General features: G+C 40.7%; 1 protein-coding gene across 1 annotated transcript in view; it reads right to left on the bottom strand.

Annotated features, from left to right (window-relative positions):
• BCKDHB (branched chain keto acid dehydrogenase E1 subunit beta) overlaps window positions 1–20,037 on the bottom strand; it is a 252,167-nt gene that overhangs the window by 117,086 nt on the left and 115,044 nt on the right. Inside the window, exon 7 of the mRNA XM_088470538.1 lies at window positions 10,842–10,939. Within this exon, the coding sequence (XP_088326664.1) occupies window positions 10,842–10,939 (98 nt within the window). The remainder of the gene's footprint in view (window positions 1–10,841; window positions 10,940–20,037) is intronic.

The following is a 20,037-nucleotide window of genomic DNA, read 5'->3' as shown; positions in this document are numbered from 1 at the left end:
ATGGGAAAAAAATAATTAATAAAAATATATAAAAAATATATATAAAAAATACTGCGGCACTCCGGGATTTGGGAGCTTCAACTCCAATTGCAATTCAAATGGCATGGTGAATATCCAACGTTTCGGGGTCACTGAACCCCCAAGGTGTATAAAGACCTTGACAAAGGGGTTCAGTGACCCCAAAACATTGGTTATTCACCATGCCATTTGAATTACAATTGGAGTTGAAGCTCCCAAATCCCGGAGTGCTGCAGTATTTTTCTTTCCATGTTTATCTTCATCTGAGGGCACCGGGTACTTCTTAATCATGGAGTGAACTGCAAGATCACTACATACTTGAACAACCAGTATATGACTATTTGTATCCAGTCATACACTGGTTGTTGCAAGTACTGTATGTAGTGATCTTGCAGTATAAGTTTAGCCATTGCATCACATCAAATTTTATTATGTATGGCCTACTAATACTTAGTAGTTAGGTTATAGCTATGGGGGGGGGCTGTGGGTCCAGGGTTAGTTTTAGACACCCCCGGGGGGACTTAGGGTTAGGCACCCCTCCCCCCCTGGGAGTGTTACTTTTAGGGTGCGGGAAGGGAGGCGGGTGGGTTAGGTTTAGGCACCACCCCGGGAGTTTTAGGTTTAGGCACTACCAAAGGAGGGTTAGTGTTAGGGGGGAGAGGGAAGGGTTAGAGTACACACCGGCCGCTGTCGGGACGTCTTCCTTTTGGTCTTCCGGCATCGTTATGAGAATTCATATGGAACAGTCGATATTTCGGACAGATTCCCATATTTTATCTATCTATCTAGCTATATAAATAATTTGCTGTAATTGCCGCCACTGCCATGCTGTTTTATTCAGCAGCATCCGGTGCCTTCCTCGTGTGTACCTGAATCCATGGTCAAACCAATGCAATTCAAAAGAAGAGAGGCGGCACTCAGACGTCTTTCAATGACTGAACACAACCCAGCTGTCTGTCAATGTTTCAGAACCTTTAATAGTTCTTGTGTCAGGATAATGCAGTAGTACCAAAACACATCTTACATATAAAACACCAAGTGACGTCGCCGGAAGTCTATGTGCAACACAGCTAATCAGTGATAATTAATGTGCACCAACCCATCACCAAAACAATTAAAACAAACACCTGTCTTTAATGAAATTCAAGTCCAAGTAACAATAAGAAAAATAGGATCACCTTACTAATACAACATAAAAATCGTATCAAAAGTGAAACATAGCAGCATTTCAAATGCATATCACATTGTAAATTGCCGTATAACATCACAGAAAGAATGTACAATGAAAAAAAAAACTTTTTTCTTCAAATAAACTTTTTAAAGAACAATGCACAAGAACACCTCAATTAAACAAATACATTAGACATCACTAAAGAAACACATGTAAACCTAACAATTCATTCAGTCCCAAGGGGGACAGAGTCCCCAGACGAAATATCCTTTGGGATTGTAATTGCAGTAATTTACGAGACCTGTCACCACCCCTAATCCATGCCGGCACATGGTCAATGATGAGGTACCTCAGAGGCTAAACTATGATTAGCTTGTAATAAATGTCTAGCGACCGGCTGATAGCTAGATTTCTTAGACAGGGCTATCCTTACGGCACTGCGATGCAGCGCCATCCGCTCTTTAAACATGCGTTCAGTTTTTCCAATTTAATTTTTGTTGCATGGACATGTGATCATATAGATAACCAATTTTGAACTGCAAGACAAAAAATGTTTAATCATAATAGATTTGCTAGTAGAGGGATGTCTGAATGAATTCCCACTCACCCTATAATTGCATGTGGTGCAATTAGGACATCTAAAGCAGCCTGTTTTCTTAGTGCGCACAAAGCCTGTCTGCACAGTATTGGGATCTGACACATCAGTTTTGACTAACAAGTCTCTGAGATTTTTGCCTCTTGTGTAGCAAGGCATAATACGAGAATGTCGAAGAGACTTAAGTTTGGGGTCACTTGTAACAATCGGCCAATATTGATTGCTCCGTTTTCTCACATCATCACAAGGGTTAAAATGATTAATCCAAGGTATTACCAAGCGTTTTTCTCTCAATTTTGAGGGAGACCAGGACTGTTCTCTGGTGAGACATAACACATTGTCCCTTTGAGTGAGAAGTTCCTTTAAAGGGTAACCTCTTTGAACACATTTTTGACCATTCTGTCAAATTGCATTTTTTACTCATGGTCATCACTGATAATATGATGCAACCTTAAAAACTGCGAATAAGGTAGTTCCTGTTTAAGAGATCTTGGATGACAACTACTGTATTCTAATAAGTTGTTCAGATCTGTAGATTTCGTGAAAAGAGAGGTCCCCAATGTCCCTTCGCTTAAACTAATGGTGACATCAAGAAAATGTTATTTTTCTCTTTCAATATTAAATGTACATTTAATGGGATGTCATAAACGAGTATGTTGTGTAAATAAATCTCTCAGCAGCTGTTCCGGTCCTGACCATAATGTAAACAGTCTATATAATTCTAATACTGGAACACATATTGCCGGATGTTGGAATCTTCAAAGAACAATTGTTTTTCAACAGTGAACATATAGCTGTTCGCAAATGAGGGGGTGACGCCAACCCCATAGCAAAGCCAGCGGTTTGGATGAAGAACTGTCCATTGAAATAGAAATAGTTACATTTCAATGTAAACTCAAGTAGTTTCAGAAAAAAATCTACTGGAGGACCTTTATATAATTCATTCTGGGTAATTAACTCCTTAACTGCCAGCAAACCATCAGCATGAGGAATGCTGGTATGAAGGCTCTGAACATCGGCTGTACATAAGAACAACCGATCAGGTAAGTGTTAAGTGTGTCCAATAACATAGTTCTGTCTTTTAAATAGGTACTTTTATTTTGTACACAAGGCTGAATGAGACAATCTAGATACACAGATACTGTATATGGTATGGTATATTGTGCACTTTAGGTAGGGTATACAAAATGGGGACAATCGGATGTTGTATACGGTAGATAAAGTTTTTGGTATATGAATAAAAATAAATCCTTCCTGCACCCCTAATGCCAACAAATCATCTAATTCCCATTTGAACCTCACAGTGGGATTCACCTCAAGTTTAACATATGTGTTGACATCCGCTAATTGACTATAAATCTCCAACTTATAATCAGTTTGATTCAAAATCATAATAGACCCCCCCCCCTTATCAGAGGGTCGAATCACAAAATCGTCATAATTACATAAATTCTGCAAGGCTTTCTTTTCTAGAATCTGTAAATTGGAAAAATTAGGAGAATTTACACATCTGGAAGATACATCGGTAATAACCGCATCATGAAACAAAGGAGAAAGAGTTTAAATCGAACTATTGTTAGAAGGGGGATCAAAACATAATCTGGGTTGTAGTGCTCTAATTTGGGCTTAAATTTTCATTACAGACAGGTGTTTGTTTTAATTGTATTGGTGATGGGTTGGTGATGGGTTGGTGCACATTAATTATCACTGATTAGCTGTGTTGCACACAGACTTCCAGCTACGTCACTTGGTGGTTTATATTTAAGGTGTGTTTTGTTACTACTGCATTATCCTGATGAAAGAACTACTAAAGGTTCTGAAACGCTGACAGACAACTGGGTTGTGTTGAAAGTCATTGGAAAGACGTCTGAATGCCGCCTCTCTTCTTTTGGAATATCGTACGTACGTACGTACACACAGAGCATATAGAAAAAATCCAAACAGGAGAGGGCTCTCACCATTTGCAGAAATAAGCCAGCCGTTTATTAATCACACAGCACCATTGTTATAGGCTAAGTCCGACGTTTTGGTCCCCATTTGGGGCCTTTGTCATGGTAAATGCAATACCACACACTGCTCAAGCCACCAAATAAAGTGCAACCATATTACACAGACAACAAGGTTTAAATACCAAAGGCAATACCAACCAGGTGTGAGCCATGTAATCAAAGTGTCATAGTGCGGCACATGCTGAAACGCACGCCATCGTAGCCACGCCCACAAAGGAGGAAGAGGTTCCAAGCCTCATTCTCAACAGCCAATAGGACAAAAAGGATAGATTGCGTCAGCGGGTCACGTGGGGCAGACACCCACTACATGTCCAGCCTCGCGATAGCACCAGTCGCTTTAATAGCTCAGGGAGATAGAACGAGTCAGCAGATCACATGGGGCAGACACCCAATCAGTGTCCAGCCGCGCAATAGCACCAACCACTAGGCAGCTCAAGTATCCCAGCAACATAACACTAACGTCAAAGACATTATTAGTCATTGCATATGCGATCTGTGAAAACTTGAGGCAGGCAAGCTAATCACTCTATCCGACTATAGTATAGAAACCAATCAGAACAAAGAGTGGGCAGGCATGATGTAGAAAAAGTAAACAACACGCTCATGAATTCAATACACCATATTGTGATAGAATCAAAACATTAGATCCATCACAGGGAGCGCACCTTATTGTCACAGGGCACTCCAAATAGGCATGCCATTGTTAGTACAAATAATACACACACACACGAAAAAAAACATAAGAAACATATATCATTAAAAAAACAGCAAACCCGAAGACATATCAAAAAGACATATCAAAAAAATTACAAAAAAACATTAAATGAGATGTGCTCATTTAGACTCCGCGGGGCAACAGTGTCCAAATCATAAATCCATTGTGGTTTGCGACGTTTGAGTGCCAATTCTCTATAACCACCCCTAATCAAAGGTGGTTGCCAATCTATGACCATGCACCTCAAGAATGCCAGTGAGTGCCCTTTAGTATAAAAATGTTTTGCCACTGGATGGATGGAAGTGCTGTGGGTGAGTGCGGACTTTATTGCAAAACTATTTATGGGAGTGCTCTGAATTTTACATTACTCTGGTCCCTGCACCTTATCTCCTTTTTTCATACGATATTACTAATGTGTCATACTATTATTATGATGATATTGTAACTGTTGCTTATTTTCTATGCTATGCTGTTAGCCATTTTTTATCTAGCCAGCTACCCAAAGTGTTTTTTTCTTATGTTGTTTTGGTTATTTAAAAAAAAAATTTTTTTGCTGATAATATGGTATTGTTGTTATAAATAAGAATTTTTCCTTGTCTCCATGCCTGGGGTGATTTTGAGTCTGTTCACTGAGGCGCATGCTGGTTTTTTCATTTTACTATACTAATATATTGTTTCTCTGTGGGTAACATGACTCAACGTCTAGATCTTTTGATGAGGAAATATTAAAGGAAGCTGAGAACAGATTCATTAGCCTGACTGACGATGATGCTGAACGAGTGCTGTTTGGTCAACTTGAATTTGCTGAGTTGCCAGCCGAAACTCCAGTAGATATCTATCATAGGTTGTTGAAACTTAAGAAAAGAGAAACTGATTTAACTTTACATGGCCAGTTTCTCTCAGAGTATTTTAGATCTAAAAAGATCCCAAGGGGATTCTGTGTATCCAACACCCCCACCATCGGCCAGAGCACAGGGCCACAGGAACACAATATCTGAGTCCGAGCACCCCTGACAAAGTAAGGGACTGGCGCCCCCCCAGGTAGTTTTGGAGGATGGAAGGGGGCAAGGGTAGATAGCAGCTGCGGCAGTACTGGGGGCAAGGAGGGGGTTAGAGGCAGGCAGTTCTGGGGATAGGGAGGGAGTAAAAGTAAATAGCAGTTGGTGCAGTACTGGAGGGCAAGGAAGGGTTGGGGCAGACAGTGCTATGGACAAGGAGGGGGTAAGGGTAGATAGAAACTGGTGCAGTTCTGGGGGGCAAGGAGGGGTTGGGGCAGACAGTGCTGGGGGAAGGAGGGGGTCAGGATAGATAGCCGGTGCAATACCAGGGGGAAAGGAGATGTCAGAGGCAGACAGTGCTGGGGGTAGGGAGGGGATCAGGGTATATAGAAAAGTAGACTAAAGTAGTAGTAGCAGAGCAGCTGACCCTTACCCCCCTACATCGTTTGCTAAATATACCCCCTTTTGGCTGCCTGCATGCCACTCTTCACTGTTAGCAGTAGCAGTGCCAGCAACAGCAGAAAGTTATGCTCAGCCCCCCACCTGCCACAGCACAGCCACCCATTAACCCGCAGCACCAAAGCAACCAGCGCCCGGTGATTACATACTTGAACAATCCTGCACAGTTCCTCTTGCCAGGTGCTGGGGCCGATCATTATCATGCTGGGGCTATCCTCCCATTGCGTGCCGCTACAGGGGCCGCTATCATGCCAAAGCCATGTTCCCGCTGGGGCCGTCATGGCAGTCTTCCTGTCGAGTGCCGGGGCCGCTATCATGCCGGAGCCATCTTCCCGCCATGGCCGTCATGGCTGTCTTCCTGTCGGGTGCCGGGGCGGCTATCATGCCGGAGCCATCTTCCCGCCGGGGCCGTAATGGCTGTTTTCCTGTCAGGTGCCGGGGCCGATTGTCCCAATAGAGCCGGATACTGCCAGGCCAGGGAGACGTCACATGAGTCATGAGATCAGGAGCCTGGGATTAGCCGCAGGGGACGCGTCACTCTCCTCACTGGATTCGATTTAGGCAAATTGACTACCCACTGGCTACGGGAGGCACCACCAGGCGGCGCCCCCTCCTTGGCTGGCACCCCTGGCAAGTGCCATCCTGGCCAATGGGTAGATACGCCCCTGCCGGAACAATCCAGCTTTCTGTAGCCGGTGGTGTAGGGTGCTGAATAAATGTTTGCTTGATTTATTACTATTGGTGATTGAAGAGGTGGGTAGTGAGTTAGGCAAACTGAAACCGGAGATTAAGAACTTCTCTGATAAGCATCAAAAATGTTTGGTTGATGACAAAGCTGAGAAATGGTTTGATAGATTACATACTAATCTTCATAACTACAATAGTGAGTTACTGGCATTTAAGAAACGTAAATTGGAGACTGTTAGTAATGACTATAAACAACACTCGGTTTACAAATGGTTGATAGGCGATACTAACAACCGCAGACAACGTAGATTTCCACGTGGTACTTGCACCAGACGTTTTAATAGACCTGATTTTTACTCATCCCAGTCGGCTTCTGAATCTGATTCTCAAGAGAGTCTGCCCCTGAGACAGCCTGTTTAGGAGTGACCAGGCGTCAAGTAGCAACTGGACGAGGTCGAGGGATAGACCACACCCAAGAAGAGGTGGATACAAAAAGAAAAAAATCGCAAGAAATAGTTAGAGATCCAATATTTAACTTGTCATCCCATTCATTAAGTAGCAGCGGGATCTCTTTACTTAACCAAAGCTTATCATTTGTTTACATACGAGCGTACTAAAACACGGCGGAGGAAACTAAAAAAAATTCAAAAAAAGAAATTACTGTTAATTTGTAATTAATTTAAAACCACAATTTTTGCTGGACGCTCATTGTGGAGCCTCACGGCATATGGGTAGGGCCACGGAGCAAGCGTTTTGTGTTGTCATGTTTTGTCATGATCTTAATGTTTATTTTCGAAGAGAGCTTTAGCAAGCTTTGCCAGCATTCTCAGCTCTGTGACTATACCAAATTACGCAACAAAATTTACTTCTTTCGTCAAAATGGTGACTTTGGAAGGATCCTGCTGTACTGTGGGCTGCCAAATTATTACACATGGAATGCTTCTCCCAAAGTTTTTCTGCGCAGACAACAGGGAGTCGCTCTAGATGGTCATCCTGGTATCCGAGCAACAGAAGCTCTTGGCCGTGTTTACACTGTACATCCTACAAATTTTGAATGCTTCCATCTCCGAAGTTTGCTTTACACCATTACAGGTTCTACTTTCTTTGAAGACCTTAGGACTGTTGATGGGGAAGTTTGTCACACTTTTCGTGAGGCCTGCCTAATGAGAGGTTGGTTCGAGGAGGATGTGTAAACAAACATTCTTAAAATCTCAGGCAACGCTGGGTACTCCATCTAAATATATATATATATATTACACACACACACACATATATATATATATATATATATATATATATATATATATATATATATATATATATATATACACACACACACACACACACACACACACATCACATTGTTATAAGCACAACATAGATCACCAGGTTAATACACAAAAGTAATAATCCTAGATAAACTGCTTATCTATATTGTACAGCGAGTCTCAGCTAAGGCAGAACTACAGCAGTTTTCAACATTCCATTTGTGCGTGGCTCTGAAGCCCTGGGAGCTGCTGATACTCAAATACCTGGGCAAGAGTGGTCGGGCACGCCATCGGCAACCTTCTTCATTCAGGACACTTGACTTCATCCTTGGCGTTACCTAGCCTCCGGAGTTTCCATCCAGAGACCTCTATGTTTCCAAGGCTCATCACGATGACGTCACAGACAGCATGCCCACACGTGCAGCGTTGCCGCTTCCTGGGGGCGTTTCAACAGGCCCCTCTCTCCCACAAAGTTGTCAGCATGTTGCTGTTCTGTAATCCTAGCAGGTGGACCTTCAGTAGGAACAGTCGGGGTAGAAAGCAGCGAGTGCTGTGGAAGCCCGGGGAGATGTGATACACGCCGGCCCTAGAGCTGCAGCCACATGAGTAATAACATACCAAGCCGCTCTGCTCAAAAGCGGCGTACCAGGAAGCAGTACATACAGGCAACAAGGTCTTTTCCATGTATAAAACTTACCTTTTTTCTTTTGCCAGCGGCACCCTCAGATGTGTGTCTGATATGGAGAGAGACCCAAGGACTATGTAGTTTGGTGACTCTCCCAGGGGCTGTCTTTAGAGTGGGATACAGGGTTCAGAAACACCTCTATCTATCTCTACTAGTGCTTGTCGCCTGTTGCCAGGAACTAAGCACCAAACAGAATAAAGACAATAAACTTAACTAAACGCTAGAACCTAGGAAGTGTCTTACCCCAAGGCACTAAAAACAAGACTTAGCTTACATTGGAAGGGGTTATATACGGGGTGAGAGCCAGTTTCAATTAGTTATTGCCTGACTCCACACCTCACTATGCATAACCCAGATGTAATGGCATCCCCCAGATGGATGAAAAAGGAATGAGGAGCACAAAGACGTTGTGGAGCAGGGCAGTTTGATTGGTAATTTGCAGAGATAAGAGGAAGTGCGGTAGGTGGGTTTTTAACGGCCAATCATAGGCTAAGATGCTAGGCAAAAGACTGATTTTTGTGGAGGGCATTCCCGAGGTTGGAAGCAGCATGGGGAAGTCCTGAAGGTGGGAGTGAGAGGAAATAATCAGGGAGGAGGAGATGAAGCAGTTGATGACTGAGCAGATATGATGTTGGAAATGTTGTGGGGGTGGTTGAGTGCATTGTAAGTCAGTGAGAGCAGTTTGAATGTGACTCGGTATAGTATAAGTAGTCAGTGGAGAGAATGACAGAGGGGCCAGCAGAAGTGAGGAAATAAGCTAGGCAGTGGAGTTGAAAATATACTTTAGAATGACGAGGCAAGGGAGAGGTAGACCAGAGAACAGAATGTTACTTCAATTTAGGCAGGAGATAATGGAGTGAATGATAGTATTCTTGACTTTCAGAGTGATAAAGGATCAAATCCTGGAAATGTTAAGGAAGTAAAAGTGGTAGGATTGGGTGAGGGACTGAATGTGGGGGGTAAAAGAAATGTCGAAGTAAAGGATGACACCCAGACAGCAGACTTATGAGATGGGGGTGCGGTTAAAGGAAAATTACATGGGTGGACAAGAGAGGAAAAACAAATCAATTTTAGAGATGTTAAATTTAAGGTACAAGAGGAGCTTGGCGACAGACATTTGAAGATGCGGGAGAGCACAGAAAGTGAGAGGTCAGGAGTAGAGATGTAAAGCTGGATGTCAAAAGCATAAAGGTGGTAATGGAGGACGAACGAGCTGATGAGTACTCCTATGGAAGAGGCAGAAGTAAAGGGGACCAAGATTAGAAAGCTGGGGAACACACACAGGAAGAGGGAGAGAAGAGGAGGTAGATGTTGAGTCAGAATGTATGACAGACATAAAATGAGAGATAGAGAGCACACTAGATAAGATACTGGAATATGTACCCTTTTATTTTTTAAAAATGTTATATTATACATAACAGGAAATAGTAAAGATAAACAAAAGTGAAAGTAATGACACCTCATTTGAAAGCTTGAAACTGCATTAATTCCATATGACATGCACACAATTTGAGAGTTTATAACTTCAATCTCTGACATGCTCTTATTGTCGAATTCAAGGACTTTAAGAAAAGGCAGGGAATACATGGACCATGTATGCTCTGTACCATCGGTGTATTTATAATGGGTGCAGAGTGTGCAGTGCACATGGTCCAGAAGGGCCCAGCACCACATTCAAAGTATAATTAACTTGCCCCAGAAAACAGGCCCTCATCCTCCCCAGCGCATCTTCCCAGTGACCTTTTTGGGAATATGGCGCTGCAGAGTGAAAGCAAAGACTCTGGCACTGCTCAGAGCCATTGTTCTCTTGTTCTCATGCGCATCTTCCAGAATATCACTGGGAAGATGGCATCGCAGAGGTAGAGGACCCGCTTCCCAGAGCAAGGCACTGTAAGATGCCGGCTTGGGGAAGGGTGGCATCAGAGGTTAAATGGCCCTGTACCTCAAAAATGTAAATTACTACTACAAGTGATCTATTGGTAGTATGATGTACAAAGCAACCAGCAAACACTTACAATTATGTTGTAATATCTTTGCTTTCCACATAAAAAAAGCATAAAAAACATACAGCTGGAAAATTAGATTTGAGAAAAGCCAAGTGAATAATAAAAACATCTTTCTAGAACTGTAAATCCAGGTAATACAATGTTTGCAAAAAAAAAATCATATGGATTTATAGGACACAGAGTATTATAAAAATCCAAAAGTGTTAATTAAAAACAGCAAACATACTAACCTGAGTACCCCAGGAGACGAGTGTAACATCATTTCCTTCTTGAATTACCTCAGCCTGAGACAAGGGGATGTAATATGGTTCCACAGGAACTTGCTCAACTAGAACATAGCACACAAATTTAAAATTAAAGCATGCAGATTCCAAGTTTTATGTATGATGTTATAGGTTTGTCAATAGATATCATATTGCTAGTGTTTTCTTAATTTATTCATGTCATAAGGAACATTGGCCAAACATTACATTGATGGCACTAAATAAACTTTTCAGTCATACAAATGTGATTTGGTTTTTTTTGGTTTTTTTTTACAGAAACTGACAAACATAATATAATAAAAAATAGTTTCTTTCATTATTTCTAAACCATTTTACCAGACTCTAAGGGACATATTCAATTGGGAGTGATATTTCAACAAATCTCGTGCGGTAGGGTTTTTCCCGCAGATATGAGATTTTTGGGATACAATTGGGCACAAGTTTTTATTTTACCATTCGCCACTCGATTTTTTTTAACCACCTTCAGAGCAAGTCCAATTTTTATTAAAATCGTTATTTTAAGGAAAAATGGTTGGGACACTTCTGGACCCTTTGGATACCCCCTGATGACTAATTACGCAATTTGAAGTTTCCAATTAACTTAATTAATCCAATAAGTGCATTAGCCCAATAACACAGGTCTGCTATGAAAAAGCTTTTTTTACGAATTTATGTGATACTTAAAGATTTTTGGCTTCTGAACACAAAAATTACTCCCGATTTTGCACGTCACATCTTTCTGCAAAAAGTGTATTTATGAATAAGTCATTTTTTTCATATTCTTTAAAGTAATAAAAGTATTCTGCCTACATTTATTATAAAATATCGTCTTAAATTAATTCAGTCAGTTGTATAGACTTCCCCCCGCCCAGTGCCAGATTAAGGTCCACATGGGCCTGGAGCTGAAATTTACAAAGGGCATAAACCCCATACTGTCTAAAGGAACATTGCACACACACACAACAACTACAACTACAAGGTGAGCTGGCGAAGGTGGAACCAAATACAACAGATGCTACCCAGTTTAGATCTGTGTCGGCTCATTTTAACCCCTACCTAAAAAAAGTTTAGAAATTGGAAAAAATAATGTTATCAAATCCAGTTTAGCACATCCAATAAAGTTTTACTTCCACCTCTACATATAAAATTAGGACTGATGAAACAATTTGTAAAAGCACTGCCTAAAGATGGAGAAACTTTCAAATATCTTTGCACCAAATTCCCTAACCTATCCGATGCTAAATTAAAGGAAGGCATTTTTACAGGCCCTGACATTACAAAGTTAATAAAAGATGAATATTTTGGGTGTGTAATGAATATTGTGGAACTTTCAGCATTAACTTCGTTCAAACAAGTGATTTTAAAATTTTTAGGCAATGTCAAGGATCCAAACTACAAAGAAATTGTCAGGGAAATGCTTAATAAATTACAGAAACCATGGCTGCAATAGGAGTTTAAAAGGTAAATTTTTTTTAATTCCCATATTGAGCATTTCCCGAATAATCTCGGATACTACAGTGAAGAACAGGGTGAACGGTTCCACCAAGACGTTAAAGATGTAGAAAGCTGATACCAGGGTCGTTGGGATGTCAGCATGATGGCTGACTACTACTGTATGATACACAGAGACAACACAGAAAAAGCTTATAAGTGAAAAGCGGCAAAACGAAGTTTGAAGACAAAAAAAACAAGATATCAACGATTTTTTCAATAATTATGGTTTTGTTTCCATTATTGTTTGATTTTATTGTTATTTTAATATGTAATTAAGACAAAAACACAGTGATATCATCTACACTTCTTCGTATTTTACAATAAACATGTCAAAAAAAGAAATAATTCTTGTTTTTTCTTAAAAATGTATGTAACCCCCTTTTAGGTAAATGTGATGTCGTCATTTTTTTAATATACTATTCCTGATGTACACAGGAGTATAATTAAGAATATAAAAGTATTATTAAAAAGCTTTCAATACCTTAAATTTTGCTGACCTGTGTTATTTAGGTAACAGCAAAAAAAAATAATAGTAAGCTAGAGTTTTTAACTAAATTAAAGCCTTTAAAATATTGTGAAAAACACTTGTACAGATGGGAATTTTTGAGCATGCAGATGGGAATTATAACACCCCAAAATACATGACCCACATAATTTAACCCTCTTTTGAACTTTATACAGAAAATAACATGTCATTATTGGTCAAAGATGCTATTTAAATGCCTTCAAGTGTGTTATTAATTGGAAGGGGTATATAAGAGGCTCTGCACAGAGGGCCTGATTCAGAGCCGCTCGTAAGCGGCCGCTCGTTCGCTCCGAGCGATGTTTGCCCAACTGCGCATGCGTACGGATTTTAATACGCATGCGCGAACCAGTCAGTGCGGCCGAAAATCGTTTGTTCGCTAAATAGCGAATGCCTGCTATTTTGAGTGACAGAATGAGGAGTATGTGGGTGGTAACAGGGGAAGGTGCTTGAAAACGGGGAGTGGAGATCCGAACGCAGGTGTGCTTAAAGGTCAAAACGGGCGTTTTAAGGGTGTGCATAATTAATACAGAAGCGTCATTGACCACGTCACTGGGTTATTTTATAGCCAGAACTGCTCGCAAAATTGTGGTAGCAAAAACCAACCACAAAAATAGCGAGCAGTTCATACCCTGGTCGATGTACTCGATTAATCTAATAAATAGCGGACATGACGTAGGATGCGAGCGGCCAGGGGGCGTATTTTTTCAAAAAACGACCGCAAGTTTTGTTCGCTCGTTCAGAGATAGAGGCGTGAACAGACCGCAAAGAGCGAACGGTTCATTTGAATAGCCACCCCTATTTTCTGAACGAGCGAGCGCAAATAGCGTCTGGCTCTGAATCAGGCCCAGAGTCGCAATATTTTTACCATAAAATAAAGTACTAAGTTCCCCTCTTTGCCCTGTGATCCCCAGCACATGCACCCCGGAGTGCTGTTCGCACGGCATTCTGGGGCATGATACAGAAACGGTTGTCGGCTTTCATAGACTGCCGCATCACTTCTGGGTGAACGGATATCCTCTGCAAAAGCTGAGGGAAGCAGTGGGGTGGCGCAGTCACTGCACGTCGCCAGTGAAGAGGTCAAGAGCCATGTTAAACCTAAAACAGATTTCTAATTGAAGTTGCGACCGCAGGTTATTGACCTGCGATAACCTATGTTAATGGAACTCATAGCTAATTGAATCGGCTCTTAGGTGTTATCTTTTACTCTAAACTGACCTGTTTCCCGCATCCAGTCTGTATCCAAATACGGTTACATATCATAAAGGATAATTTCTAAGTTCTATTTACAGAATATGCACATAACTTGCACAAGAAGATGCAAAAACTTTAGCACCATGCATTTTTAATCTCCCACATGGGAGTATTGTATTTTTCTTCTCACAAGTCATACTCTAAGAAGATATTTACCCCTAATATCTATTTTGAATGCAGCATCTAGACTGTTTCCTTGAAAAACATCCTTCTTCTGCTGTTCCACTCATTGGTTGCCTATTTTTTACCAAATTAAAAATAAAATAATTCTACTAATATACAAAGCCATTAACCAAACTTCACCAACACCTCTTCCCTTGTCTCTACCTATTAAAAATCTCTAAATTAGACCAATCTAATCTGAGCCTCTCATCCACATTCATTAGCTACTCCCAATCTTGATTACAGATTTTTTTATTTTTTTTAAACAGTCTTTATTAAACAGTCCTGTAAAGCAGCTTATCCTTCCTTCATAAAACAAGACTCCTCCTGCAGCCAAACCTTTAAGCATTCCCTGAAAAAAAGTCACCAAATTCCAGAGCTGTCATCTTAACCTCGCAATACTATTATAACCAATTACCACCAGTCTAAAAACTTCAAACATTTTATTTTTTATCAATATTCAAAACCCCTGTTTAAATTGCATATCCCCACTGAGCAAGGCCTGAATAACACTGAGGCGGTTGGGACATCAGCTCCAGGCCTCCACATAAAAACAGGCTCACCATTAGAACACATGATGATAACCAGGTGCCCCACTTCCTGAGCTGCTATAATTCACAAGTATTAAAATTATATTTCTCTTTAACTCACAAAATGACAGTTGTTGTACTTTGATGTATTTAGGGAGATGTTGGGGCTGATAGTGTACTGTGTGTACACCACACCTACATGGCACTGGCCACACCCACACAGCAATGGTTATTTTTAGCCCAAGGCCCATGTTAATCTGACCCTGCATTAGTACTGCTCCTAATTGCTATATGGTAGCAAATCTATACTAATGTAAGAATGTTCTGTCTGTCTGTTCCAAGTTAGTTCAAAAACCACTGAACTGATTTTCATGAAATAATAAATGGTGTATAATTTTATAGTGGAACCTCCTAGAAATAACCTGCACTTCTCCATCCATCAAATAAAAGCTGATCAATAATAAAAACAAAATGTATTGACATCATCAATGCAAGAAATAGGAGTGGAACCATGTGCGCGCTCAGTAAGGGGTGGGGGGAGTGGTGCTTTGGGCCTGTGACCCTTGAATAGGCTACATAGTCTATGCACAAGGCACACAATGACATATGTGTGAGTGGTGGGTAACGCTGCTGCTGTTACCAGTCTGTATGACACTGCCGGTTACGAGGCCACTCCCACTACAGGGCCCCTATGCAAAGCAATACAACTAGAATACCTCAAATAAAAACAAATGTTGGCAGATGGGATTTCATTATGGGAGAAGAGGCGGGCAACAGCTAGTATACAATAACTTAAGGGGCCTATCCATTTAACGAAATGAAAGTCTGAACGTCCAGCGTTCAGACTTTCATGTCGCTGAGGTGCAGGCATCGCACTGAAAGACGTTCACTGGACATCTTCAGTGCAGGAGGCCAACCTCCCTATCTATTAACATGCCGAACCTGACGACCGTCGTCAGGTTGACGGGCATGTTCGATAGATAGTCGGGGTCGGCAAGGACCCAGCGTGCACACGCATCGCTGGTTCTTGCCGGCTATCCACTTGCAGACTTTCTGCACGTTCCGACCAAAACCTCCTGATTTTGGTCGCATCGTGCAGAAAGTCGGCAAATGGATAGGCCCCATTAACCTGATGTATTGCATCAAACCCCTATTTCCCTATAGATTGTAAACTTGGGATCAGAGCTCGCTTACTGCTTTGTCTGTCTGTCAATATCGTGTATTTTTTCCCCCTGTGTTTGTTCCTAATTGTGAAGTGCTATTAAGCACGCTGGGTCTAAACAAATAAATATAATAAACAGTTTACAAAGTCTTTCATTATAATCAACTGGTTTAATTAGAAAAAAAACTGTATTAAGGTGCATACACACGTAACGATTTTTTGAACGATTTAACTATAACGACATCGTTATCGTTCAATTGTTGAAAAAATCGTTCAGTTTCTGAGTTATAACGATGAACGATGAACGATTAACGTTCATGCGCGTTCCAGTTTGTAGCTCATTCTGACTGACCAATTGAACGATTTTCATTAAGGGAAGTTACAAAAATCTTTTGTAGTTAAAAAAAAATCGTTCATTACACTTTAAAAAATCTGACAGATAATCTGACAGAATATCATTCAGAAAATCGTTGGTAACAAAATCGTTGTGTGTGTATGCAGCTTTATACATAGGAACCCAAAACTATATGCCATAAATAAGATGTAATCTAACCAGTGATTTACACAATGGAAAAAATTACATTTGCTTTGTGTGCATTATTGCTCTGTTTTATGCATCCCAGAATATTGTTATTTATAGAAGTGGCCTACAACTGGGTGATGTTAAATAAGTAAACTTCCACCTCAGATATGCACAACTGTATCCAATTTGATGTGAAGGCAGCACAATTATGTCTGATCAGTCTAAATGCATTACCTTACATTAAAGCTCATATGCCATTTGTCTGCCTAAATTGTCATTTGATGCAAGTCCTTCCATATTAACTTTGAGAAAGTTACACGTTACAAATTAATTTGACTAAATCCCCTCCTTTCTCAAACACAGTACATCGGATGGAACTCCACCTTTCACTATATTTAGCAGAGAGTCTTGCGTCATACAGAATACATAGCCGCCCATAAGCTCTGTAATTACCTTCGGTACTGCTCAGTTTTCTGGGTAGCACGAGATATTCGACATAATAGCTCTAAGCCTTTCAATTAGAGAGTCTGTGTTGGATTGCTCCTGCTAAAGAGAGGCAAACAGCACCAGATACGATAAGCAGAAGTTCTAGCTATATGCGATTGATGGGACCCTGCTATACAGCCATGACAAAAGTTTTGAGAATGACAAGTATTGTTTTCACAAAGCTTACTGCTTCAGTGTGTTTAGACCTTTGTGTCAGATGTTACAGTGGTATACTGAAGTAAAATTACAAGCATTTCTTACGTGTCAAATGCATTTATTGACAATTACATTAAGTTTATGCAAAGAGTCAATATTTGCAGTGTTGACCCTTCTTTTTCAAGACCTCTACAATTCGCCCTGGCATGCGGTCAATCAACTTCTGGGCCACATGCTGACTGATAGCCGCCCATTTTTGCCTAATCAATGCTTGGAGTTTGTCAGAATTTATGGGTTTTTGTCCACCTGCCTCTTGAGGATTGACCACAAGTTCTCAATGGGATTAAGGTCTGGACCCAAAACCATGGACCCAAAATTTTGATGTTTTGTTCCCCATGCCACTTAGTTATAACTTTTGCCTTATGGGAATGTAGCGGTACTGGCGTTTCGGCATCGGCGGAGGTAGAAGGAGTCACAGTATATGCGTCGTATTCAGCACCTAATACTGCTAAACTCAGAAGTTAAAAAAACTAAGGTAAATCAAAAAAAGAAAAAGCCTTAGACTGCCTAGGCAGTCCCGCTGTTAAAACGGTGCGTCTGGATACTTGCCACGCACCAAACAAAAAACTGAATGCCTGTGGCTGGGGGCAGGTTATATAGGAAGGAGGACCAGTGCATGCTGGGAGCTTCAAAGCTGTTTGATGCAATGGATCACTCCCAACTACATACCCCAAGGTAGATCCTGTGGACCCTGAAGAAAACTATTTATAGTTATAAATTATATATATATATATATATATATATATATATATACATATATATATATATACATATATATATATATATATATATATATATATATATATATATATACATACACACACACATATTATATATATATATATATATATATATATATATATGATGTGCAGGCTCGGATAGGTTAGAGTTTGCACGTGGAGTTCGGATTTTTCCCTCCAAAAAAACGGAACTCAGAAAGAGGCAAAACGTCATCTTACATGGACGAACATCATCATTCCTGGACAAAAGTCCAGGAATGATGATGTTCGTCCATGTAAGATGACGTTTTGCCTCTTTCTGAGTTCCGTTTTTTTGGAGGGAAAAATCCGAACTCCACGTGCAAACTCGAACCTATCCGAGCCTGCACATCCCTAATATATATATATATATATATAAAATTAAAAAACATGCCTATAAAAATATATATATAAACAATGATTAAAAAGCAATTTACTATGGACTGTAAATTAATCCTCTCTTCTATTAGTGCTGAGTTTAAAAATGCAGGTTAACTGTAATTGGATATAAACCAATGATGTTCTGGAAAACATTTTGAATGCATTTTATTTTACGCGTACTAAACATTCACGGGAGTGGAAAGAGCTGAATTTGATATCATATTAGAAAACACTCTTTGGTCTCTCAGATCTACCTTCATTTTCACCATAGCAACCATTGATGCAAGTTCTATTCATTCCTACACCATTTGCTGCATGTCACATGTGATACAATAAACTCCACAGAAAAGGTCAAAACACATCATAGAAGGTTCTCCATTACACATTTGAGCCAGAGAATGTCAAGGTGACTCATCTTTCCTCCAGATTCTTTATCATTACGTACTTCTTGGCAGAAATGAAAATGCAAACTATAGCTCCAATTTAGAGTATCAGGACGCTATGAATAATGCAGTTATGTGATGAAAGCCTGATGTATTTCTTTTTACAAGTTTCCGACAAGTTTGGAAGAATCTTCAGACCAAGCAGAGTTGGCATTTAGATCGTATTTGTTATTGCTATATGAGGCATCTATTAGAACCCAGTGACAGAGCATTCAGCAAGTACAGCAGGGTGTATAATTCAAATATGGGATTAAAGCACATAACACGTACATTTCTCAAGGGATTTGAGATGAGATAACAGAGGAAATAAAAAGCATTATAACCTAATCAAACCATCAACCTTGAGGGATGGGATGTATAAGTTTTGTAAATGGAGTAAAAGTTTTTTTTTTTTTAGTACAGAATCGCACCTTTTATTTTTACAATTTTCTCTCCATATATGTTAGATTGTGTGTACAGATTGTGTGTACAGATTGTTTCTTTAAATTATGTCAGGTATCATGCCAAAAGAAATAGCATAGTCTATTTGTTAAGGACGCATCTATCACATACATGCCTACTCTCCCGGAAGTCGCGGGAGGCTCCCGATGTTTCGGGTAACCCTCCACACTCCCGGTAGAGTAGGCACTTCTCCTGCCCACTTCCTAGTGAAGTGGGCAGAATGGGAAGAAATTTCACGTAAATCTGAGGTCCCCGGGTAGGGGGCGGGGCTTAATTATGCTATTCAATAATTGCATCGTTTGGCCCCGCCCCAATTTAAATATGCGCTATTCACAGCAATTTACCGCGAGGGAGTGGGGCTTAATTACACGAAACGTCAGGTCCCACTCCCCATAGTCACCAACCTGCTTCTCTTCCCCGGGCTTCTCCCGGGGAGGAACATGTAAAAGCAGGCAGGTATGATCTATCGTGACCTATGGATTGGGATGGCAGTATGTAATAGATAGTGCCACGTTTTTTTTATTATTCATATCCACCAACAGATATTAAACTGATAGATCACACTAGTGCCTTTATAGAGCTCTGCGGCAACGACTACGTTCTGCAGAGGTCAGCTGCATTAAACATGTGGCCATCCAGCTGTTGTGGAACTACACATCCCACCATGCCATACTTATCTGCTCCCCAGGAGACGCCTGGAGAGCAGACACAGCAGGCCACATTGGGGGTGGGGCCAAGTCTCTGTCATGTGTAGTTCCACACTAGTATAAGGCAGCATGTTGAGTACCCC

This window comes from Taudactylus pleione, unplaced genomic scaffold (genome assembly GCF_031769625.1).
Source record: "Taudactylus pleione unplaced genomic scaffold, aTauple2 ptg000015l, whole genome shotgun sequence".
In the NCBI taxonomy this organism is placed as follows: Eukaryota; Metazoa; Chordata; class Amphibia; order Anura; family Myobatrachidae; genus Taudactylus; species Taudactylus pleione.
This window is presented reverse-complemented; position numbering and strand designations above follow the sequence as displayed.